The sequence below is a fragment of the Hylaeus anthracinus genome, unplaced genomic scaffold (genome assembly GCF_026225885.1).
Source record: "Hylaeus anthracinus isolate JK02 unplaced genomic scaffold, UHH_iyHylAnth1.0_haploid 2, whole genome shotgun sequence".
NCBI lineage: Eukaryota > Metazoa > Arthropoda > Insecta > Hymenoptera > Colletidae > Hylaeus > Hylaeus anthracinus.
The window spans coordinates 266,756-292,212 of NW_026534838.1; the positions used below are offsets into that span (position 1 = coordinate 266,756).

The 25,457-nt window shown below is 39.1% G+C and overlaps 3 protein-coding genes and 1 long non-coding RNA gene across 5 annotated transcripts; 2 read left to right on the plus strand and 2 right to left on the minus strand.

The window, feature by feature from the left end:
• Positions 1 to 1,464: 1,464 nt before the first annotated feature.
• Positions 1,465 to 2,480, minus strand: LOC128892969 (uncharacterized). Its single transcript, XM_054153656.1, has 2 exons — positions 1,795 to 2,480; positions 1,465 to 1,556 (listed from the first exon to the last, which is right to left on the minus strand). The coding sequence occupies exons 1-2, from the start codon at positions 2,086 to 2,088 to the stop codon at positions 1,527 to 1,529; spliced, it is 324 nt and encodes a 107-aa protein (XP_054009631.1). The 5' UTR covers positions 2,089 to 2,480; the 3' UTR covers positions 1,465 to 1,526.
• Positions 2,481 to 18,325: 15,845 nt separating this feature from the next.
• On the plus strand, positions 18,326 to 19,906 carry LOC128892972 (uncharacterized). The gene is made up of 2 exons (XR_008461228.1): positions 18,326 to 18,663; positions 19,211 to 19,906. It is a non-coding gene; the product is annotated as an uncharacterized LOC128892972 (long non-coding RNA).
• LOC128892951 (pancreatic triacylglycerol lipase-like) lies at positions 19,881 to 23,203 on the minus strand. Of its 2 annotated transcripts, XM_054153631.1 has the most exons (9): positions 23,063 to 23,203; positions 22,012 to 22,425; positions 21,863 to 21,946; positions 21,543 to 21,808; positions 20,981 to 21,455; positions 20,654 to 20,905; positions 20,448 to 20,562; positions 20,120 to 20,326; positions 19,881 to 20,021 (listed from the first exon to the last, which is right to left on the minus strand). In XM_054153631.1, exons 2-9 carry the CDS (start codon positions 22,085 to 22,087, stop codon positions 19,937 to 19,939), a joined length of 1,560 nt encoding a protein of 519 aa, XP_054009606.1. In that variant the 5' UTR covers positions 22,088 to 22,425; positions 23,063 to 23,203; the 3' UTR covers positions 19,881 to 19,936. The 2 variants fall into 2 exon arrangements, with proteins under 2 accessions (XP_054009606.1, XP_054009605.1); XM_054153630.1 differs by lacking the exon at positions 23,063 to 23,203 and having other exon boundaries at positions 22,012 to 22,776.
• On the plus strand, positions 21,666 to 25,213 carry LOC128892955 (lipase 3-like). Its single transcript, XM_054153638.1, has 9 exons — positions 21,666 to 21,806; positions 22,862 to 23,255; positions 23,366 to 23,564; positions 23,639 to 23,753; positions 23,867 to 24,113; positions 24,203 to 24,361; positions 24,424 to 24,508; positions 24,619 to 24,761; positions 24,952 to 25,213. The coding sequence occupies exons 2-9, from the start codon at positions 23,115 to 23,117 to the stop codon at positions 25,102 to 25,104; spliced, it is 1,242 nt and encodes a 413-aa protein (XP_054009613.1). The 5' UTR covers positions 21,666 to 21,806; positions 22,862 to 23,114; the 3' UTR covers positions 25,105 to 25,213.
• The last annotated feature ends 244 nt before the right edge of the window (positions 25,214 to 25,457 follow it).

The following is a 25,457-nucleotide window of genomic DNA, read 5'->3' on the forward strand; positions in this document are numbered from 1 at the left end:
TCCCATTCTTCGCTAGACATGTAGCTTGTTGGTGAATTTACCACCGGTATGGTTTCCTCTTCACATTGCGTTGGCCTCGGGGCCACTTTAGGCAGTGTTGACAAATTATGCTTACTTTTACTTTGAAATTCGGGCATGTATAGGTTATGTTCATTTGTCGGGGTTAGTCTGTGTTTTGATGTGGTCGGTTTGTTCTGTTGATAATAGTCCTTGTTTTTTATTATAATAGGTGGATCATTTTTAATTTTCTGTGGTTTACGGTGTCGTTCGTCATTGTAGGTTAGGGGGTTCTTCTCTATTTCCCTTTCCTGTTGTAGAAAGTTTTTTTCTTTGTGGTAATTTTTTAAGAAGTATCTTTGTCTCTCTTCGTATATTTCACTGAGTTCACTCTCTGTTGTTTCTCCCTGACGTTCCTGATCATACTTCTTTTTCCATAAGTGGGTTGGTGATGGGTCGTTTAATTTGCTCCTTATAACATTAACTAGCTTCTGTTCCTTAATCCAGTTTATAAGGTCTTCTATATCTTTGTCATTATTAATGTCATAGTTTACCTTATTTGATTTTTGGTTTTTTATCTTTGGTGTACGGTTTCCAATCTCTTCTTCCAGGTCAAATTTATTATAACTATTTGGATTCTTCGTTGCATGGTAAGATGGAGTAAGAATTTGTGTGTCTTCTTCCTCTAATGGTTGGAAACTATTTTTAGTAACGGTACTGACCTTTGCTGCGTTGACTGGTGGTCGTCCATACCCTTCGTTGCCTCTTGTTTGCCTTCTGTTTGGTGTAAACCAGACATTTTCCCTTATTGGGCAGGGTTGATCCTCCCATTTGGTAATTTCCATGCTAAATCTTCCTTTATTTTTCTTCTGACCTAGAGCCAGGAATTCTTCTTCTTTGTATCTGAAGTTATTGGGTCCTCTAAACTTCAATTCGGTCATGGCCACGCTTTTTGCCTCGTGGAAAGACATGTTCTTATAGGCAATCAGTTTATTTATTGCTTTCTCTAATAATGCATACGGGCATTGCCTGTTGAGTGCTGAATGATCTTCTTCGCAGTTGGCACACTTAGGGGAATTTGTACATTCACCGTGAGATCCCTTTCCACAATTGAAACATTTGCTTTCCGTCTCTCGACAGAATCTTTTCGTATGTCCGAATCGTAAACACTGGTAACACTGTCTTATGTTTCTTACAAATGGGGTAACGTTAAGGCACACGTGTCCTTCCATAATAACTATTTTAGTCGGTAGGCTGGTACCTCTAAATTTAACAAGAACCATTTGGGTTTCCACCCATTCATATCCGTGTTCCACTTTTTTCCTTTTCCTCAGTCTTTCCAAGGATTCGATGTTTTGTCCAGGGAGAATCTCTTCTTTCAATTCCTCTAGGAAGTACTCCCATTCTTTGATATTGCCGGTTCTAAATTCAGACCTTCTTGGAATGCGTATTTTAAAATCACCGTTGTTTCTTCCTCTGGTCGTTTAATTTTAGTTTCTGCTATATGTTTATTCAACATTTTGATTGCTTCAAATTTGTTGACGTCTTCTCTTAGGAATCTGAAAATTTTTAGGTAATTTATTTTTTTGTTCGATTTAAAATATACATTACCTCCTTTGTTCAGGTTTTTTTAATCACTTCTATTACGAATAGATTGATATTAGCTGGTTCAGTATTAATTGGAATTTTCTCTTTATTTTTAGGTTTATGTCTTTTGTCCGACGACGAATCCGAATCTGATTCTATCTCCGCACGTGGCGAACCACGTGTTGCATTGCGGCCGTTTATGTTTCTCACCTTTGTATTATCACCCCTTGAATCTATCGATTCTACGATCGACCGAACGTTAGTATTTTTAATTTCAATATTTTCCACTTTACTTTTATATGGATTTACCACTATGTTTGTCTTTTCACTGCCTATAATCTTTAACTTTTTCCTTGCATTTCTATTCTCGTCGCTGTATTCGTTCTCAACTGCTTGTTCTACACTCTTCCTTCTCAACCTTAGTCTTCCGCTCGCTAGGGGCGCTGACGGTCTTTCTTCTGGGCCGCTGATTGGCTCCTTTTCCTTTCCGTTCTTCTTCTTCATTGGCTCGTTTGTTCCTTCTTCCTTCCTATTGGTGCGCGCTCTATAGATCTCCTCTACCGATCGCTGGATCAGTCTTACTCTTGACTCCTGTTGTTGCAACGTATTTCCGGCTTTTGGGAGGAAGAGCCCGCTACCCCCCCCCCCTCCCCACCGCTGTCTCCACCATCCTCTTCTCTTCTATCTCCCATAGAGATAGGATACATATTTCGAACTTTTCACATTTCGCTATATTTAATTCCCCCCTTAAAATTTATATCTAGGTTTTTATCTCGCACTTCACTCCATCGATTAAACGCACTCAGATATTATTTAACTGTATATTTCCACCGTATTGATTAAATCTAATTCTCTTTATTTCTCTTCCGTTGTGTCCCAACCAATGGCCGACCGGAAGTCCCGCGATAAAGCAACCGAATCGTATCAGGGGCACATAATGTAGCAAGAAGTAGATCGCTCGCTCCGCACTCGTAGCTGTTATCGCTTAGGTTCTCTCTTACTTGCTAAACGCTTCTCAGTCTAAGATATAGGGTGACGTTCGAATATACAAATACTACATCTGTCTTCAACTCATTACAAGGAAAAAATATGTCCGTGGTTTGGACGGTCGATATGCGAACGTCACAGTATCATAAAAAGGACGTAGCAAACTAGACTCAAAGAAGGTCGACCATCATTTTCCGTATTTCTTATCGGATTTTAACGGATGTATTACCAATCGATTCCTTATGTTATCCCGATGAAAATGGTACCAGACACGATACAATTCGGATTATTTAGAAGGAAATTATACGGAAAAAATGATTTGCACGCTTTTTGTCTATCTTTGTTAAAAATAGTCCGATTTACATAGTGTTTAGTAGCGTTTTCATCAGGAAAACGTAAGGAATCCATCGGCGTTACTCCCGTAATAATACGATGCATATGAAGTGAAAGCGGGTGATTACTGAAAGCCATAAACCAAGGGTTGAACCATCCACAACGGACGTGTGCCGACTTTAACCCACGACGGACCTCAAAGGGTCCGAGCATTAAAGTGTAAAATTGGTGTCATGATATGTTCACTTTTTGATGTGTTTTATAAAAGTTAAAGAAATAAATTGCACTACTGAATTCCTGATGTTATACTGATCAAAATGGTACCAAACACGATATAATATCGATTAATTTTAATTATTCGTGTAATGTAAACCTATAAAAAACTTCAAAAAAGTAAAAAAATTACGCCAAGTACATGAAAAAGTGGAGAACTTAAAGAATAAACATAGAAAAATAGAAGATCCCCTTAAAAAAATGCAAGAAAGTAGAAAAAGATGTGAAATCGAAATGAACAGCCAGTACATGAAGGTGCTTTCCAGCAAAGTGCAAAGGCGACACTGTATAACACAATGAAAAATTCGGTGCTTTCTAACTATGCGCAGCTAAAATGCTGTGTTCAACAGTGCAGGCACTCAGACTCTAATGGCAACTCATGTAAACTGACTGCTCCGCACTGTGGCGGTGAAATGAAGAAGCTAAATAGTGTATCAACCACAAACTAAGACTGTTTAGACATTTGCCTAGATATCCGTGGCCTGGAAATCAAATGCTTGGCGTGGATAGGCAAGGTCAAGCTTTTGATGAATAAGAATTATTTTAAAATGTAAAATAATGAAAATGTACTCGTATTGTCAGCGAGTATGAAATATTTTAAAACGCAATACAATGAAAGGGTACTTATATTGTCAAAATTTTAAATTGACAAATTATATGAAAGTCTGCGAGAGAGAAAATATGGGTATTGATAATTTGAGAATGCTTTGCCTGGCCACGCCAAGCATTTGACTTCCAGGCCACGGACATCTAGGCAAATGTTTAAACAGTTTATATGAGTTGCCATTAGAGTCTGAACGTCTGCACTGTTGAACACAGCATTTTAGCTGCGCATAGTTGGAAAGCACCGAATTTGATATCATGTTCTTACATTTTTTTACATTTCTTACATTTTTTTTGGGGGGGGGGGGGGGGGATCTTCTATTTTTCTATGATTACTCTTTAAGTCCTCCACTTTTCATGAACTCGGCGTAATTTTTTTACTTTTTTGAAGTTTTTTTATGGGGATCTCACTTCTTTTTACAAAGACAATTTGTATAGTGAATGACTTCAAATAATAGAAAATGGGAGATCAGTTTGAATCTTTTAAGGTTTCAAAAGTACGCGGAAAGCATTACAGGAAGTCTCATTGCAAGAAATTTATTAAAGAAAAAATGTAATCACTTTATCAGTAACATTTAAATGCAACAAGACTGTCTGTCATGTGTCGTGGGTACTTTTGCGAAATTAAAGGACTAAGTCTGACCTCTCTTTTTCTATATTATTGTAATACAATAAATTATGCGTTACATATAATTGTTTTCTTTTTTTCATTTCTCGCTTCATCTTTAACATTTAAATTTCTTGCAGTGAGACATCCTCCCATGCGTTCTGTATACTTTTGAAAACTTAATGGACTGAAGCTGGTCTCTTTCCTATATCTGGCTTCAGACACATGTATATTGTAGACTCTACGCTTAATATAATAAAAGACAAATGTATTTTTAACCGACTCAAAAAGGAGGAGGTTAGTCAATTCGACATGTATATATTTTTTTGTTTTTTTTTTTTTTTTTATTAATGTCTGTTCACCGATTACGCCGAGATGGTTTGAACAATCTAAATGAATCCTTTTGCGTCTTGTAAAACATGTCCTTCCGGTGATCCTGCTATGAAGACTTTTTTGCGATTTGTCATTTTTTACCCGTCTCTTTAACAAAAACCCGTGATTTTTAGGTATGCTTGCTGATTACGTCGAGATGGCTTGATGAATCGGAGTGAAACCTCTTGCATCTTGTCGAATATTTCTTCCAGTTGGTCGCGTAAAAGAAACACTTTGTGATTTGTTATTTTTTACCCGTTTTTTTTTAAACAGAAAAATTTTGTCTTGCTTCTTACTCCGAGACGGATGGACCAATCAGATTGAAACTTCTTGCATCTGGAAGAGCATTTGCCATTTGGTCCCATAACAAAACATTTGTCCTTAGTTTGTTTTTTACTACTTTATATCACTTTTTATCGCAAAGAGCGTACTATTTAACGTATGTTTGGCTTGAAATCGATAAAATCCCTGTTACGTATACAGAAACGCTCCGTTTTTAGAAGCTCGCGTTCATTAATCTTATTTTATCTACCCTTCTGGAATTTGGAGCTCGGTCTCACGGGAGTGCATCCTGCAGCGCATCCTCTTAATATCATCTTTGACTCGCGTTGCGTGGGATAGTTTCTAATCTACCCTTTTCCCAGGGAACGCAGCTGCCGACCTCAAAGCAACGAAAATTCTAACCGTCAGATTTCCTAATATGGAAATCATTGACGGTTCCCCACCAACATTTAGGGGTATATAAACCCATGATTTTCGTTGCTCGGGGGCTAGTACAAAAGAGTTACTCGTTAGAGACACGTTGATCGTCTGCAGAGTAGTACTCTAGTGAGATCGGGCTTCAGTTCCTTTCGATCATCGTTACCATATAGATCCGCGAAGACGGTTTTAAAATCTATTACGGCCATAAAAGTACTCTCGACCCCCGCATCACCAGTGCGTCAACACCGCGCAACACTTAGGTAAATTTAACTTCATACACTAACCGCGACAACACGACACTGCACACTTGTAATTACTATAATTATTTTTGAATATATACTCTTTGTGTAAACTTAAAAGTCTGTAAGGTCAATCATCAAACCTTTACTTTGAAATCACCAATCCTAGCCAGTGTAACAATCCCACAACATAATAACTTTGCCGCTCGAGTTATTATTCTATTAAATTAACAAGTTGCGAGGCTTTATTAACGACGCGTATTATTCATACGATTCAGTCCTTGTGTACTCAAACCGAACTCCTAAACTTAACCTATCCTACGGTTACCCTTTACTGGGAGATACCAATTCCCAGCAGCTACCTGACTTCGCGTCAGAGTCGTCTGCGTTTGTCTCCAATAACCAAGACAACCAAACACCTTAACCTACGGTTACCCTTCACTGGGAGATACCGATTCCTGCAACTATCTGACTTCGCGTCAGAGTCGTCTGCATTATCCACTCTATCCTCAAATCTTCGGCTCCATTGATACATACTAATTAATCGTATCGGTCCAATTCTCGAATCCACCCCACTCGCAGGGCTCACACGCTCGTCGCTATCGCCTTAGCTCGTAACATCTCTTACATTTTGCTGCCGTACAGGTTTTTGCGATGATCACATGTCCAAAAAATTATGAGTTTTTTAATTATTTATAACTATTGCTATTGCAAAATTCCTTTTCTTTGCTGAAACTTGGCACAGAATTAACCGATCGAGATGGAATTTTCCGCATTTCATGATAGATGAATTCGTGATGTTCCTATTTGCAAAAATGTATGGACACTTCCATTGTTTCAAACCATTGTTGGTGCAAAATTGCTACGCTCTGTTGTAGCTCAATAAGGAATTTACCAAACGCAATCAATCCTTTCACGTGTATTCCTGATAATCCCTTTTGCAACAATACAAGGTGTTCCAAAAATGTTGGACGTTCTTGAAGGGGGTGTTTTGGGGGGGGGGTGATTTGAAACAATGTTTTCTTAGGGAAAATGTTGTTCGAGGCTTCGTTAAGGAGATATTGACAGAAACCTCCGACCAATCACAGCGTGAGTATGCCGGTAGAGCGTCTGCGGTAGCGTAGGCTTCGCAGACACTGCACTGGCATACTCGCGCTCTGATTGGTCGGTGGTTTTTGTTTCTGGAATATCTCATTACGAAGCCTCGAACACCATTCTCGCTAAGGAAAAATTGTTTCATATCGCCACCCCCCCCCCCCCACCCTTTCCAAGGACCTCCAACGTTTTTGGGTCATCCTGTATATTGCTCATAACTGTTGGTATTGCATGAAATCTATTGGTTATAAATTGCCACTAAAAAGAGTGAAATAAAATAATTTTTAGGGGAAAAAATGTAACCGACTTCAAAAAAGGTATAGTGAAAAGTATGAAATAATTTCTAGTTAACTTATATGAATACGCACTAGCTCTAGATATAATTGCTTAAAAGTATGGAAAAATGCAGTGAAAAGTGTGAAATAATTTCTATTTAAACTTCACCGTCGTTTGATGAATTTGGTTAAATTATTCAATACATTGTATTAAATGCAATGCACATTTTTTTCGGAGGCGGCGCATAATGTAAAATTACTGCCCTAGCAAATTATCGAGAACTGTCTGGATTCCAAAAAGATCGGTATACGTCAACACGCTCTCTCTCTCTCTCTCTCTCTCTCTCTCTCTCTCTCTCTCTCTCTCACTCTCACTCTTTTGTCTCTCTGACAATGTTGGGCACCACGGAGAGCGACGTGGTGCGGAAAGACGTAAACGCCTGGAAATTTTGGCGTCTAAATTGTTCGAAGATGGAAATACATAGAGCGTCACCGCTGACATACGTCACGTAATCGTCAAAGACGCGTGCGAGAAATATGTTACAAAGCTTCGTGCTTCGTCTGTTTCGAACTGCGAGACTTCTTGACTTTCTTGTGATTCACCAGTTTCACATAAATATCTTTGTTTCTGTATGACGGGGCCTGGCGTCGCAGCATCATGCCCTGTCGTCCATGCGCCAATGTTTAGGCGAGCTGTCTCGAATTTCCTAACACTCGGCCAGCCTGCATTTTCGCTTGTCCTCAAGCGATGTCCTCCTCGTCTCGGCTAGCCTTTGCTTACGTCGTTTTCTGTAACACAAAAAATCAAAGACTGGCCTGAGTATCTAGCCGGATTTTTGATGTTGGCCAAAAACTTTCCGTGTAGACCTTTCTCTTATTAACAAAAAAATCCCTCTACAACAATACTCCCCTTTTCTAAGAAAGCCCACGATTATTTGGCCTTTCTCTCTTTTTCCATGACGACGTAGATAACGCCGTTCAGCTGTCGACGACTCAAAGCGATGCCTCGTCGCAAGACATTCGCGACATCCTTGGATCTCCATTGACGTTGACGATTTTGTCCTTCTGTTGCTCAACTGCAACTCTGCGTGGCCTCTCGCTGAATCCATACAATCACGTAATGGTGCACCACACCATTACCATGATATCTCTTTCATCGTCATCCGATAGCGGCTAGACATCACTATCTGTCTGACGGCATAACATGGGACCACTCGATAGTGGCTGCACACCACTATCCCTTTAGTGGTCCCCCTCACTAACATACAACGGTGACCACACATCACCATTGTCATGATACCCACATCTCGTACCATTCGATAGTGGCTAGACATCACTATCCCATGAATGGTACGCAAATTGGCCAGTCCTCACCATCGTCTGGTGACTCAAACGTCGGTGTCTGGATCCCTTCAGCAGGCCTCGCCCTCCAGCTCTGCTGCACTTAGCTCAGGGATCCATCATTAACCGCATATTCCCTGGGCGACGGCACCGACCACCTATGGCCACGAGCCCCTCCCCTTCTATCTCCTGAAAACTAACTAAGATAAAATATTTTAATTTCCCATAGTTTCCTATTCAATGGCCGCAACCCAAGGTTTCAGCCGGTCGGCTGCAACCACCGTTTTGGCCTTTCTCCCTCCCTGTCTTAAATCCTCGACCTCGTATCGGTCGTTACCAAGTACACGATGGATCCGGAACGGCCCCTTGGCATCACCAGATCCTCTTTCGTGTACTGCGTTGACTGCTCCGGTCATCTTCAGCCCAACAGCTCATCGGCATCCAGTAGTGACCAACGTCCACTACTGACCCAACAGCAGAGTCATGACCATTCACCAGCGGCTAGACATCATTGCTGCAACTCACGGCCTTCCGGCAACTCTCGGTGACGAACTCGTATCCATCGACACGGTAGATGGTTCTACTCTGTAATCAAAGGCCACCACATTCGTAACAAACCTCACAACTATGGATTATTACCTGTTTGGGAGACGTGCACTCGGTTCTTGTGTCATAGCTCGGTTTATTCGACCGTCGCTATTCAAGACTTCAGTCGCTCCGCCGCAATAAACAGCTTCGCACGCCTTCCCCTTTCTCGAAGGTCTTAATCGTAGCGCCTTTTCCGAATACGTAGTATTCAGAACACCCTACATCGTCGTGGTACAAGCAACAAATTTGAAAACGCGCCGCGCGCGGTACAACCCACGTAACGCGTCCGTCATCCAGCCATCGGTAAACTTTACCTCCATTCAACATTTAATTGGAGAAATATTATTTAATAACGACATTCCGCACATTCTCCGCGAGAATCCTACGGACCCGACACAACTGCTCATCTTGCAATGGAGCCGACAAAACCCAAATCCGCCTCGGTTAGATCTACCGGACAAATGTCTATTCTTGGCACAGGATTTCTACTTCTCGTGCCCGCGCGATACTCGATGGCAAAATTGAAGTCTTAAACTTCCAACCACCATCGTCCAATTCGCGGTACCAAATCCGTTTTGGTGAACGTCGTACAAAACACGTTACAATCCGTAACGACCGTGAAATTTAATACGAGCAATTACACGCGCAAATGTCAAAGAACAAACTCCACGGCCATCGTCTCTAATTCATAAGAGTACTTACTCTGTTCATGCGTCGTCTGTTTGTTAAAACATCAAACTATTCGTCGCTCACCTATGCCGCATTCATGGCTTTCAACCTAGAACAGAATCTGTCGAAATGTCCCTTCCTGCTGCAAAACTTGCAGGTAACCGGGCTGCTTGGGCACCTGCCCGAATAGTGCCCTACCTCTCCGCAATTAAAGCAGGTAACCGCCCGTCGTTGGGTGGCCTCCGCCGTTGTAGACGATGTCGGCTTCGCTGTCGACGTAGAAGCCGTCGGCTCGATCTCGTTCATAAGCCCACGTTGTCGTGGACTCGCCATTTTCTGGGCCGTCGCTCGTGGTATCGACCCCATCTCCTTTTCATATCGATTGGACCGAATCGTCCGTTCGATCGTCTCGTCGCCTATACCGCTGATGACAGCGTCCTCCAAACACGCATCAGGGGTCTTCAATTTTAGGGCACGCAACTTGGAGAGTTTTTCAAAACAATAATCTCCCAGTTGTTGCCCGGGACTCGCCATGTACGTCGCTGCTTCTTTCAGCAAACGCGCGAATGGCAGCGGTCTTTTAAAACGCCGAATCACAACCGCCCATGACAGATCGTCATGCATCTCCTCGTCATACACACGACGAGCATGACCTTTTAACCCGCCCGCGACGGTGATGACCGTATAATCATCACTCCACAGATATCGTCGCGCGAGTCGGTCGACCTGACGCACCCACTGTTCAATGTCTGCGACGGATCAAACTTCGGAACCGCGAAATCGTCTCCCAACGGTCTACGCCGAACACTGTCCAATTCTCGCTGGAGACGTTTCACCGTAACACGCAGGTCTTCAGACGAGGAACTGTTCCGACGGCGCGTGCGGTCACGCGACACTTTTCGCGCCGCACTTCGTACTCGATCACTGAGACACTCTTCCCGTGACGATTCCCGATCGCCGTCCATCGAATCATCCCACGAATATCGTCGCCGATCATTTCGCGACACGTCGCGTTTTTGCCTCCGAGAAGCATTTCGACTTCTCGAACGATCTTGATCATATTTCGGGGACTCACTCCGTGCCCGAGAACGATCCTCCGATCCGTACGAGAGTCGCCCTCGCGAATCATCTCGCGAATGATCGCGCACTCCTTCACTCCGCGATCCTCGCTCTTTTGATTGTTCACGTTCGCGCGAACGTCCCTGTGAACAATCTTGTGCACGCTTCTGTGATTTTTTACCTGATCTTCCCATTGTTTGTCGTATTACACCAGGCACAAACACAGTCACTGCACTATTCCGTAATTTGACACTGGCACAATTGCGTGAAAACGTCAAAATTGCACGACAGTGTCACTCGCGATCACACAAATGTTCGCGAAAAGGACACGTGATATATCCCACTTCTGACTTGTAAGACGATTAAATAAACGCAAGAATAGAACGCCGAATATTCTTTAACAAATGATATTTTATTTCGATGAGCTCTATTCTCGACGATAGCTGGCCAAGAAGTGACTTTCCCGGCCTGGGAAAGTCTCTGCGTAGCCCCGTCAATGAAGGCTTTTGAAGGGCCTTCGACGTTATTTATGACGGGGCCTGGCGTCGCAGCATCACGCCCTGTCGTCTATGCGCCAATGTTTAGGCGAGCTGTCTCGAATTTCCTAACATTTCGTTTAGACATCGGTATTTGCTTCGACTGCGAACTGGGAAATTTCTTACGTTAATTCTGTCAACTCGACAAAATTCTGTTCGAGCAAAGATACCGAACAACTACCTACAGACAAAAGTACCAAATTTGGTTTAACTATCTGTCAAGGGAACCAAAAATATGAACTGTAATTATTGCTGTTATACGTATTCATATCCATACAGTATTTCCATGGGGAGAGTTTATACATTAGCAGTAATCAAATTTGCCGCCCCTCCCCTCCAAAAAGCCCCAAATCTACTCAAATTATATTTTCGTGTACATATTATATACATTAACTATTAATTCCACATAGGCAATAAACATATATACATTGACGGCATTCATTGTATTTCGCGCCTCTTCCTTGAGATCATAATTGTAGTACCTCTCATTGTCCTCAGTGTCGCCACAAATTTTAAAGCTTAGGGAAAAATTGTTTCCCTATACTCCGCAGTACGCCGTTCGCGCGTCCGCGACCAACTTCATTCTTTCGCTTTGTGTCAGTGTCTTCACACGTAAACTGAGTAACGAATTACAGAATATTATATTATGGGTCGAAAAGATAGGAAGAGGACGTCGTCGATGGATGAGGATAAGGAAAACGACAGACTCTATCGAAAAATTCGTAGACTAGAGGAGAAATTGCATCGAAGGAAGGATGATGAGCGTATGTTGGGAGATAACCCCACTTCTTTGGTCCGTGGGATAAGAGACGCTTCGAAACAGAATTTTGTAAATTCTTGTTTCGAGTACTGTATCGACATCCGTCGATTCTGGCAGCGGCTGTGTCGTTGTGCAGAGTGCTTTGGCTCTTACCAAACGCACATCTTTCATGTGACGAAAGAAAACAGTACATAAATTTAGGACAGCCGGGGTTTGTAACCTTTAAACGCGTCTTGAAGACGTGTGTGGCTTGTTTCATCAAACTTCACTTTGTGGATACAAAATGGAATAGACAGGTTATTGGAACTCGATTCGATGGTTTTCAGGTAAAAGTTCGGGGTCACGTAGTCGCTCACGCCATCGCCATAGTTCGAGACACTCGCTGGATCGTGAGATACCTCGGTCAGTATCTCGAGGACGATCATCAGGAGGTCGACGCTCATCGAGTTATTCGAGAGATAATTTCGATTTTAGAGTTTTTGGTAGATCACGCTATAGTTCCCGATACACATCGAGACAATCGTCTGTTTCTCGGTCAACAAAATCGAGTCAATCATCGTGTATCTGTGAGATACCGGTTTCGAGGACCGAGAAGGACAGCGAGATTAAAGAATCTCGCGGCGGTCGAGACGGCGGAAGTTCCCGAACCTGAAGTAGAGTTATAAGAGGCAATTTTGAACGTGTTTTAGATAAGAAAACCGCCGCTGCGGTGCATAAGGACGTAGCTCTCCGGTGGTCGGAGGTTTTGAAAAAAGGTCTGCCGGAAAAGGAGGTCAAGGCTCTGTTGGGGAAATACCCACCGCCATAAAATTGCTCTTTTATCGAAGTATCGAAACTAAACGCAAAAATTATGGTTTCAGTACAAGAAGGCGTTATTAAAAGAGATCATCGTATTATTGAGAAACAAGAACGCATCGCCGCATGTCTAGCAGCGTTGGGTAAAGCGATCTCGATATCATTGAAGATGGACAGTTCTCAGAAACTTGAGTTGCTGGAAAAATTAAGCGATATGGGGAGACTTCTCGCATCGGTGCACCGAGAGGATTCTCTGGCTCGTAAAGGGCTTATTCTAGCGAGTTTGAATTCGTCCTTGAAGAACACTTTCTTCGATACTTCGGTCGATGAGTGACTTTTTGGTACGGATTTAGAAGAAAAAATAAAGACGGCTAAGAATTTGGAACGAACATCAATCGACGTTCAACAAATATCTAACGACGTCGAACGGGCGTCATCATGCAGCATCCAACAAGACGGAGACAAAGAAGTCTGCATACCGCAAAGGATCGAGTCATCAATACAGGGGACGTCGTTAATCTCATCGGAAGATGTAGCTAAACCAGCAGGGAGGTTAAGATTATTTGGTAATGCTAGGTAAAAGGTAATCAAGGACTCGATGATCCATAAATGGGTTCAGGGTATTGTGATACCCTTCACGTCGTATCCGAGACAAGACCGGCCTCCGGTCGAACCCACATGGTCCGAACACGAACATGGTTTAATCGAAAAACAAATTAATAAATTAATCTCTAAAGGCGCTATCGAGAAATGCTCTACGTCAAAAGGACAATTTTTGTCGAATATATTTTTAATTCCTAAGCCGGATAGTACATTCAGAATGATACTAAATCTTAAGGGGCTTAACGAGTTCATTCGCGTTGAGCATTTTAAAATCGAAAACTGGAAGGTAGCAAAGAAATTAAATTGTCGCAATAATTTTATGCCAACGATAGACTTAAAGGACGCCTACTATTTGGTTCCAATCGAAAAGTAGTTCAGAAAATTTTACGGTTCTGGTATAAGGGAGAACTATTTGAGTTCACCTGTTTACCGTTCGGCTTAAATGTAGCACCGTATGTTTTCACAAAATTATTGAAGCCGGTGGTAGCATACCTGAGAAAAAGGGGATTTACGTCTGTATTTTATCTCGATGACATCCTTATTATCGATCAATCGTACGAGAAATGTTTTGACAATGTTCGCGAATCTGTAACACTTTTGCAGGACTTGGGATTTATAATTAATAAGGAAAAAAGTCGCGCGATTCCCACGCAACGGTGTAAATATTTGGGACTAATTTTTGATTCGGTAAAAATGTCCATAGAATTACCTAAGGACAAAGTTCTACGAACCGTCGAACTCACTCGGAAGTTCAGTACAACTACCCGGTGCAGTATAAGAGAATTCGCGGTTTTCGTAGGGACTTTAGTTTCGCGTTGTCCGGCGTTGAAATATGGGATGGTGTATATAAGACAGTTCGAAAAGGTACGAGCTTGCGCACTTGAAATTAATAATAATACTTTTAACGCACAAAGGTTTATTCCAAGAGAGTTAAACAAGGATTTTACGCGGCGGGAAGATAATATCCGCTCCACGAGTGCGCCAATAGATGAACCAGAATTCGAATTCGAAATATTTTCGGATCCTTCACGTACAGGGTGGGGCGTTTTCTGTAAAAACCGACGTTGTCAGGGGTTTTGGAATACAGGTGATTTAAAATTACACATAAATGTCTTGGAACTTAAAGCGGCGTTTTTTGGATTAAAATGCTTCGCGAAAGACGTACGACGAAGTAGTATTTTGTTAAGGATAGACAATACGGCGGCAATCGCATACATAAATAAAATGAAAGATAATCGTCATGAGGATCTTAGTGCACTGGCCAGGGAAATTTGGCAATGGTGCGAACGAAGAGAAATTTGGATTTTGGCAGCGTATATACGTTCTAGTGAAAACGTCGAAGCCGATTACGAGTCACGGAGATTACAACCAAAAACTGAATTTGAGTTATCCAAGAGTGCATTTCAAAAGATCGTTAGATATTTTGGCATCCCACAAATAGATTTGTTTGCAAGTAGAGTGAACGCGAAATGTAAACGTTATGTATCTTGGCAGAGGGATCCAGACTCGATCGGCATAGACGCTTTCACGTTAGGCTGGAAAAAAATGGTTCTTTTATGCGTTCCCTCCCTTTCCAGTAATTTTAAGAATGTTGAGGAAAATAGAACGTGAAGAATCAATGGGCATAGTAGTGGTACCATACTGGGAAGCCCAGCCTTGGTTCCCTGTTTTTTTATCATTATTAGAGGAAGAACCGATTATTTTCCAGCCCAATATTAATTTAATTTGTTCTTCCGGCAGGGAGGAACATCCCTTGTGGCAACGGATTACACTAATTGCCGCCAAATTATCGGGAAAGCGTTCATTAGGAGAAAGGTACCACTGGAATCGGTCAAGATATTGACAACCTCATTATCAGAATCTTCGCTTCGTCAATAAGAATCGGGCCTAAGAAAATGGTGGGAATTTTGCGCGGGGGAAGAAATTGACCCGTTTACAGGTTACACAAGTGAGGTGTTGAAGTTTCTCACAGTGGAATTGGACAAAGGAGCTCGTTAAATGGTTACAGATCGGCAATATTTTTAATATTGAGACCTCATTTAGGTCAAAATGAGTATATTCGACATTTTTTCAAAGGAGTCGCAAAATTAAGGCCAGCAGCACCGAGGTATGACTCGACCTGGGACCCCCAAATTGTGTTAAAATATTTATCGAAGTGGTATCCCAACGACAAGATTAGCTTAGAACGACTAACGCTCAAGCTTGTGACATTGTTGACTTTAGTTACGGAGCACCGTATGCAAATTCTGTCGTTAATTGATACGCGGAATATTTATAGATCAAGTCAGAATACGTTGGAAATTAAAATTCCCGATACCATTAAGACTTCGGGCCCGGGGAAAGAAAAGAAAAGAAAAGAAAACAAAACAAAACAGCCAGTACTAAGACTTCCGTTCTATTTACAAGATAAGTTCGTATGCGTAGCTTCAACGATTTCCTATTTAGACAGAACCAAAGAACTACGTAGATCGGTAGTTAAATTATTTATATCATTTAAGAAACCACACAAAGTGGTGGACACTCAAACTCTAAGCAGGTGGATAAAGAGCCTTTTGGCTAAAAGTGGCATAAATGTTAACACGTTTTTGGCTTATAGCACGCGACACGCTGCTACATCAGTGGCAAAAAGACAAGGTGTGAGCATTGATGTAATACGGAAAACGGTAGGTTGGTCGAAAGATTCCGAAACTTTCGCTCGTTTTTATGATTGGTTGCGTTTCTTCAGAAACTGGACGATTTGCAGAGACGGTGTCAGAATGTTAAGTCCTTTTACGAAAGGCAATTATTTTTAAAAGAATAGCATTGTATCTCGTTTCGAAAGTTCCTGGTTTGTTAAAAAAAAAAAAAAAAAGAATTGGTAAAACACACATAAATATATGTTAGGGTGTCAATTTGTTGCCGTAACTAACTTTAAACAACTACAATTATGATCTCAAGGAAGAGGCGCGAAATACAATTAATGATTAAACGAACTTACCAAGTGAAGTTCAATCATGATTGTATGATGCGCCTCTTCCGAAGAGATCAGTCCCTCCCTCCCATGCATCTCGAGGGAGATACCCGTAACAATGGTTACGGCAAGGCTTTCAAGAATGAAGTTGGTCGCGGACGCGCGAACGGCGTACGAGACTGCGGAGTATAGGGAAACAATTTTTCCCTAAGCTTTATACAATTACTACAATTATGATCTCTTCGGAAGAGGCGCATCATACAATCATGATTGAACTTCACTTGGTAAGTTCGTTTAATCATTAATTGTATTTCGCGCCTCTACCAAAAGCTAACCCAAACCGGAATTAAACATTTTTTACATTATGCGCCGCCTCCGAAAAAGGTGCATTGCATTTAATATGATGTATTTAATAATTTAAGCAAATTCATCAAACGATAGTGAATAACAATGCAGTATAAATAGAAATTATTTCACACGTTTCACTGCATTTTCCCATACTTTTAAGCAATTATATCTAGAGCTAGTGTGTATTCATATAAGTTAACTAGAAATTATTTCATGCTTTTCACTGCACTTTTTTCGAATTCAGTTAAATTTTTTCCCAAAAAATTATTTTTTATTTTAAGCTCTACATTAATTTGCAAGTAAAATAAGGTTTGTATGTGTTATTTACAAATAAAATGAATGTCATATGAATAACGCACAATTTATTATATTACAATACCAGATTCAGTCCCTTAAGTTTTCAAAAGCACACAGGACGCATCGCAAAATGTCTTGTTGCTAGAGGGCTACGGCCTATGGCGAGCCCCGTGACGTCATTGGGCTGCGGAAATTTATGTTATTATACGAACACGATATACATACTTGTGTACATTATTATCTTATAATATTCTTAGTATACTGTAAATGTAGTATAAATGTAGTTCGACATTATGATGCATTAAACTTGAAATATTTACAGTGTTTTGAAGAAAATATAAGTGTAAAGGAAGATAAAAGCTTCTTCGAAACAAATTAAAGTGTCTGAAAATTGATAAGAGATATTATAAGTTAATACAAACGCGAAATAGACAAAATTGTTGATACGAAGCCAAAGGGAAGAATTGCGCAAGTAATTACAAGTTTGTTACAGGAATATTTTCTCACCATCCTAGGGGTATTCCCATGGCGCGTTACCTTTTTTAATTATAATGGGTGGTTCGCCTAAATTACTTTTAATGTAAATCTAGTTTATATAAAAAGTTCTTAATTTACGATGTTTAGAAATGATATCATGTGGTATCATGTTCTAATCGACGGTTAAACTTTGGCTCTGGGACCCATTTTTTTTTTTTTTTTTTTTTTTTTTTGTTAATATTGGTTCCCAGATAGCACAGGGACGTCTTATGTACGTCTATCAGACGTCGGTGCCGGACATTCCCAGAACATTCTCTGTAAGTTCTCTGTACGTCCATGGGACGTCCGATGCTATCTAGGATAATAATATTGTAAATGGTGCATTTTATATTCGGAAAAAAATATTCTGTTCTACATATTAAATAAATATTTATTTTATGTTTAAACAAAAGTATTGTTTTCTAAATCTAGAAAGTTCAGAACGCACATCCCTGGGACGTACAAAATTTACGTCCCATAGACGTTCGTAGAACGTTCAGGGCAAACGTCCCTGGGACGTAAAAAAATTTACATACCAATTGGTAAATATTGTGGTAGGCCACAGTTACATAGATCTGAAAATGCAAAATAATGTATATCTGGCTGAATACTAATATATGTTAATTTATATAAAATATGTTTATAATTTCCAGATTGTAAAAAATTGAGACTCCAAGTTAACATCAATTATTATGGCTTCCATTATGGTATACATATGAGTAAATACGGTCATTACTTCTTCAGTAAGAACAGAAAGGTCTTTTCTTTGTAAATGATCAAAATATTTATCTCCAACAGTTTTACCTTCATCCTCCACAATTAATAATTGACATATATTACAATTTATTTTGTTAGCTAAAGAATGGGATCCATAACCAGATATGTAAATTTTAATGGAATCATCAACAACACAATTGGATAAATATTCAATTTCAAAGATTTTCAGAAAACAAGTCACATCAATGGAAAGATCATGAAGATTATTATTGTTATCACAAATTTCAAATTTATTTTTGATTTTAGTAAACGAAAAGAGTCTTGCCAATTTCGTAAATATATGTTTTAATCTAATATTTTGTTCTGCATGAATTGCTTCATCATATGAAACGTGATAATTACAACCAGATAAAGGTTTGTACTTTCCAAATCGTTTCTCTAATTTTTCAGTTGAAAGTTTTTCTGCTAAAAGATAAGATATATCAAAATTTTGAAAATAGTACTCTCTATGAGTAGCAAAAGAACTTTAGTACTTTGATGTAAATTTTTTATATAAGCGAAATCTATCGATTCTGCAATAATATATGCCTCATTGAGTTTATCTAGAGACTTCTCCAAATGTTCTTCAATAAGAAATATATCACTGCTAACATGTGCATAATGTACTTCTTTGTATCTATTTAATATATGTATTTTGAAGTTGGGACCACCTATTTAATTTCTTATCAATATGTAGTACCTATTTCAAATCATTATGTAATAATTCCTTATCTTTTTCAAAAGCTTGTAATTTCATGTTGTCATTAAATACACTTTGTGTATTAAATTTTAAAAGTTCAAAATTACAAGCTTTTCTTCATAATTGTTAACTAAATGTGAAAAATTGCCGATCAAATCTGAAGTAATAAATTTGTCAACTAAATTTTCATGATTTCCTTATTTTTTTCTTGACGCTTTTCAGGATCTTTTCTCTGAAGTAGCACAGTTTTTGTGAAATAAAACGGGGAATTGGGAATAGTGGATGGTACTGCATTCGTCATACGCTTTGGACATCTCAACAAAACATTTTGAAATATGCCATTGGAAGATAGAATACCCTGGTATCTTATAATATCAGTCTCTGCAAACTGCAAACTACAGACAGCAGAATATTTTGTTGGTGTCTAATTTCTACGAAGAATAGCGTCTATCCATTTTTTCGCAATTCCTTATCTTTAAGGAATAAAAATATAGAGAATAAAAATCTGATCTTGAGGCCAAAAATATCTATGGCTGAAAACACTTGAAAATACGATCTTAAACGCAGAAAAATTTGTGATTACGACTGCAATCGCAATCAATTTGTGATTATCGGTGTAATCGTAATCAAGATCGTAGTCGCAACTCTGAAACATTTGATTGTAATCGTAATCTCAATTATACCTAACTGTATTATTCTGAAACTATTAAATTGCATACGTTTGGAAGTAAACTGAGACTTCAAGTCCTTTTTTTTTACTTACAAATCGTTGTACAGTTATTTTTAACAAAATTGTAACGAAATTGTCTTAAGTATTTGTCGCTTAACATAAATGAAATATCTATCCATTTTATGCCATGTAATTTTATTTTCTTTAAATGTAAGAATTAAGATAGAAGAATAAACAATTTACTGAGATATTTTTCTATTCATTAAACAACGATTACTTTATGGAAATTTGCAATGCCCTCGTTGCAAACTCACCGTCTTTTCCTCGGAATTCACAGCATCGTTTAGAGTACAATATTCCCACCTAAAAGGTATTCAAATAAACGAAACGAATTAATATTATAATTTAATTTTGATTTAATTTATCAAACATCAATTTCTTGGAATTATATGTTTACATGCCTGTTGCCTCTTCTGTCTTCGATAGCGAATTTGTTTATCAACAATGTATCCGAGTAAGAATTTTTACTTATGACTTTATCTGCATCATTTTCAAGAGTCTGATACCACACACGTGCTTTTATCATCGCTTGATTATCAGCCAATGATTGGAATTTTAATGCCGCTATGTTGTAGAAGGTTGTCCGTCTGTTCCCTTGATTCGATAATCTTAAACAAATATTTTGCGTTGTTTCCATGAAAAATATGTATGTAATAATGCACAATCATTCTGGGAATTTCTTTCTAAACGATGTACATCTGATTAAGATTTTAAATGAAGGTATCTTACCCGCATCGGATCTTAAACGTTGTCGTTGAATCGTGTTCTATTATCTTCAAAAACAATATTCCTGACGTTTTTGTAACTTCGTCAGAGATGGTCACCGATGCCCTGAGAGGCTGACCTAATTAGTGATGAAAAATAAATTAAAAATAAATTAAAAACAAAGTTTGAACTTAGCGAAGTTGATCTTGAGTCATCTCTGTTGTCTATACCGCAGAATGGTTCTTCTCCTCTCGTTGGCAAATAGTAAATCCCTAAAGAGCCATAATTAGCCCTGTAGCCCATTTCTTGAAACCAAAATGTAGATTCCATAGGAAAACACATCCCATTAGAATAAGAACCTCTTCCTTGAGGACAGGGCCAGGCAGTGAGTTTACAAGACTGGTTATCCGTACGAACACTCTCCAGGAAAAGTTTCCAGGCTCTCAGGTGGCTGCAAGCGATCTCCTTGGTTAGGCTATCCTCTGGATTATAATTAAATTAATTAATACTTTTTGTTTATCGAGCAATAATTTTTAAACCAGAAGAAAAAGTTGTACCGTTCAAATGGCTGACAACAACAGAGTTCCTCACATCGGTGCAACCAGGTTGCTCTCTGCCACCATTGGGAAAGAAATCGATATGGCCAAGGGGTTTCAAGAGTCCAAAACCGTCAGCGAAGTCCTCAGAGCCATCTGTGTGAATCACATCTACAAGCTGAGCGTCGGTGGCATCCAGTTTCCTAGACTTCTCCCTAAACAAGTGATTCCTGAAGAAGGGAGACGCAGGATCCAGGCCTGTTATGCGGCCTAAAAGAAGGTTTCTCTTTTTCAGAACCTCGGAAGCGCAACCAGCAACGTGAGCACCAAGACTAAAGCCAATCACGTGAATCTTCTCAGGAGAAACGCCCAAGTCTATCATATTCAGAAGGACCAAGCCCAATTGTCGACCTACTAGTTCGGTGTTTGCCACTGCTGCCGAGTACGTTGTCGCTGCGCCTCTTGTCCAGTCGAGTACCAGTACGTTTACATCTTCCTGGAGGAAATTCTACTACATCTGGCATGTTCAAATATGGAAACTGATTATGATATTGAGAAGTAAAATTTCTTCTGAACAAATTACCAAATCCAGCAGAGCTCGTACCAGAAGAAGCGACCCAACATCGCTCCCACTGCCCTTGTAGCCATGTATGGAGACTTTCAGAGGCTTTTTTGCGTTAAATCGCGATTGCAGATTGGACTTGAAGTTTTCATCATACTGGAGAGTCTCAGGGGATTCCCTCTTTTCCCGAGTGTACAAGAAGAATCTGGTTTGGATCTCGCTAGGATGCTGTGGCGGCCGTTTTAGCGTCAAACGGGGTGGTGGATCAGCGAAACAACCAACGAGGTCTGAAATGTATTCTGTGCATCAGATCATAAAAATATATCGTCAAAATCCATTACCATAGCATATTTTTGGTTTGAAATCCTCGCGTGCAGCTCCTATTCTACGCAGCATCGCTCTGTTCCTTGCCACCAGGAGTTTTGCTAGAAGATAGGAGACGATATTTGATGCTCTATTAGGCTTTATAATTCCAGTTGTTTCTACTTACCAGAACGCTTGGCTTCTATGGTCCAAGAGGCAAGAAGTATCATGAAGATCAAACATTTCGTTATATCACGTTGCATCTTTTCGCAGAACTTCTGTTTCTACCTTATTTCTTTTTTATAGTTCACCATTTACATACTCTTCTTCTGCGATCGACTTAGATACCATTGAAATTATAGAAATTACAGTTAATAACACACATGACTTCAATCTATCATAATTAATAAAAAATTATAAGTGGCAATGTACATATCGGCTACTTAACTGATTGGTAGTTAGAAATTGAACCTGAAATGCGTCTACGTTGATTGCTCGACAGACGAAGAGCATGTGCAGGAATCAGTGGACTTTCTCTCGGTCACGATGATTGCACGACCTCATTTTACAACAGTTAACATGATGTAATATTGACGGAATCCTATAACAGCAAACAACGGTTAACTGAAGGCATAGAACCGTGGTGCTTTCACCTAGTGAATTTCAACAAGTTTTTTTGCTGGAGTTAAACTGGTTGCTTAGCTTTTTTATGCAATATGTTGGCCTACATTTACAATTTAAAATTGCTAGTAATTTACTATGCTAATTTCCTCAGTGCAGCTGTTGAAATGAAATGAACTAAAATAACTAAATCTATAAATAACAAATGTATAATTCCAATCCCAAAATGCTGTAGAAGATCATGTTATGTTAATAAATTTGAAACCCACAATTACAGATTCAACTCTTTGCACAACCTGTTTGCACATACAACTTAGATTAGATTTCTGTTGAAGTAACTGAGAGATTGAATACTATCGAATCAGATGTGACAATAATAATCTATAAGTGCTTTTTTCCTGTCGATTCACTTGTAGCACCAGGTGCACAAATAATCTGGAAACCATTGGAGGCTTTGATAAACTCGAGATTGGACACAAATGATTCTTGCGTTGATTGTATCGAAGTATCTTTGCAATGATTAGCATGTAGTCAACACCTGTGCTGGTTGATATTTTTAACTAATCAGCTAGGTATGTAATCCAGACAGACCTAGATAAGGGATATATTATATACACCTGGCAATATGAGATTGGTCTTGTCCTGTTGAGGAAGTATTGTTGTGCAACAATGTTAAGGCCACTCTTCGTTCTGGGCTGTGTTGTGCCAGTGATACTTGGTATACCATTGTCAGAGGATGAATATGAAGTCAATAAAACCAACTTTGTGTTTGAGGATCTGGATCATCTTCTTGCTTATGTGCAAACTCCTGTAAGTACACCTAAGTAGGGTAATTTTAAATTAGAAATAGTCTTTTTAGATATAGTCTGAAATTTTTTTTATTTATGAATTAATATGTAGTATCTTCTTCTTCTGTATAGACAGAGCGAGTGCGAAATTTGGGATACGTAGCTGAAATTCATCAAGTAGTCACTGAGGATGGATACATCTTGCAGATGGACAGAATTGTAGGATCAAAGAGTAGTCACGCATCTGACAAAAAAAACCCTGTGCTCCTAATTCATGGACTTTTGGACACCAGTGCTGCCTGGGTGCTGCCATGCCCTGAAAAAGGTTTAGGTATGTCAGATAAAAACAGAATTGGTATAATAAAATACACTCCATTCATTACTTTAACATTTTGTAAACTTTAGGCTATATATTAGCCGACCAGGGATATGATGTATGGATGGGAAATGTGCGTGGTTCTAGATTTTCAAGAAGACACGTGACATTGTCTACCAAAGACAAAGACTACTGGATGTTCAGGTAAGCCTGAATTTTTAAACGAGAACTGGTCCTTCAAACTGCCTTCATTTTCAAGTGCGAAATTGTCACCCTTAAAGATTCTACAACTCTGACATACCATATTTTGTTTGCAGTTGGCATGAGATGGGAATGTTTGATATCCCAGCAATGATTGACTATATCTTGACAAACACTAGAAAAGAGAAGCTCTACTATGTTGGTCATAGTCAAGGAAGCACCTCCTTCTTCGTGATGGCAAGTGAAAAACCGGAATATCAAGAGAAAATCATAGCAGCATTTACTTTGGCACCAGCAGTCTTCATGTCCAGAGCGACCCACCCTCTCATCCGCTTGTTAACTCCACACATTAACAATGCAAAAGTAAAGTTCAAGTTTTACTATTTTCGGTTACAGAGTCAAAGAAATATATAAACTTTCATAATTGGAATGTAAATACTTGATAATTACAGATACTGACAGACCTGATAGGTATGTATGAGTTCAAGCCGTCAAGCTCCTTAGTGAGAACACTGAGTAAAATTATGTGCAAAGATGAAATGCCCACTCAACCATTGTGCAAAACTGCATTTGGCATCATGGGTGGACGTAACGATAAGGACTTCAACATTGTAATTATTATATTTAAATATTATGATAACCTTAAATTATACATAAAATGTATTATTTACAGACTCTAATACCTGAGATTGCGCAATATGATCCTGCTGGAGCATCTACAAGACAGTTTGTACACTATGCACAATTGTGCACCTCTGGTTAGTAATCAAAGAAAGATGCATAATTTCTACATCTCTGTAGTAATTGTAATTTACCTGATTTAATGATGTTTGATCGTGCCAAGCATTAATTTTGCTTTTCTCCATAGGAAATTTCGCACACTATGATCATGGCCTTGTAGGTAATTTGTTGAATTATGGCAGTATACAACCTCCTAAGTATAACATTGCCAATATTAAGACACCTATTTATTTGTACTATGGTAACAATGATGAAATGGTCAATGTAAAGGTTTGTATCTTTTCCTTAAAAAGTATAATACCGGATTAAGAAATATGTTTTAGATGACAAATTGATAACAAGAAACTAAAACACCTGTTTCCTTGCATATTATTTTATGTAACAAAATGTTCTGAATAATAGCTTCTCTTTGTTTAGGTATCTAATTTTTCTTAAAAATAATTTTTGTCCATTCTTATAGGATTTAGAGCAGTTATACGAGACGCTACCAAATGCTCAGAAATTTTTGGTTCCGTACAAATGGTTTGCACATCTCGACTTTCTTTGGGGTATGCAAGCCAAAAATTTGGTATACGACGGAATACTTAATCTTATGGCGCAATATAAGATTTAAAGAATAAGATTTTAAAAAAGTGTAATAAATGTGATACAATGTGATATAATGTACGATTACAACTTGATCTCTAAGAAAGTATATCAACTGTAATATTGTATGGAACAGATTCATGTGAGCATAAAGATTCAAACGATTTGAGGGAATAAAAGTGCAAAAAGAATTTGTTTATAAAAGAATTATCGAATCAATCTTAGTGCTACTATTATCGAGGAAAATAAATGTGCATTTTGGATGTGTGTAGTGACTTTCTAGGGGAATTTTCCCTAAAATCTTCGATTATTTATAGAAAACTGCATTTTTCAACGAGAATAATAATACTACTGTTACCCATCATCCCTTCTCGCAATCCT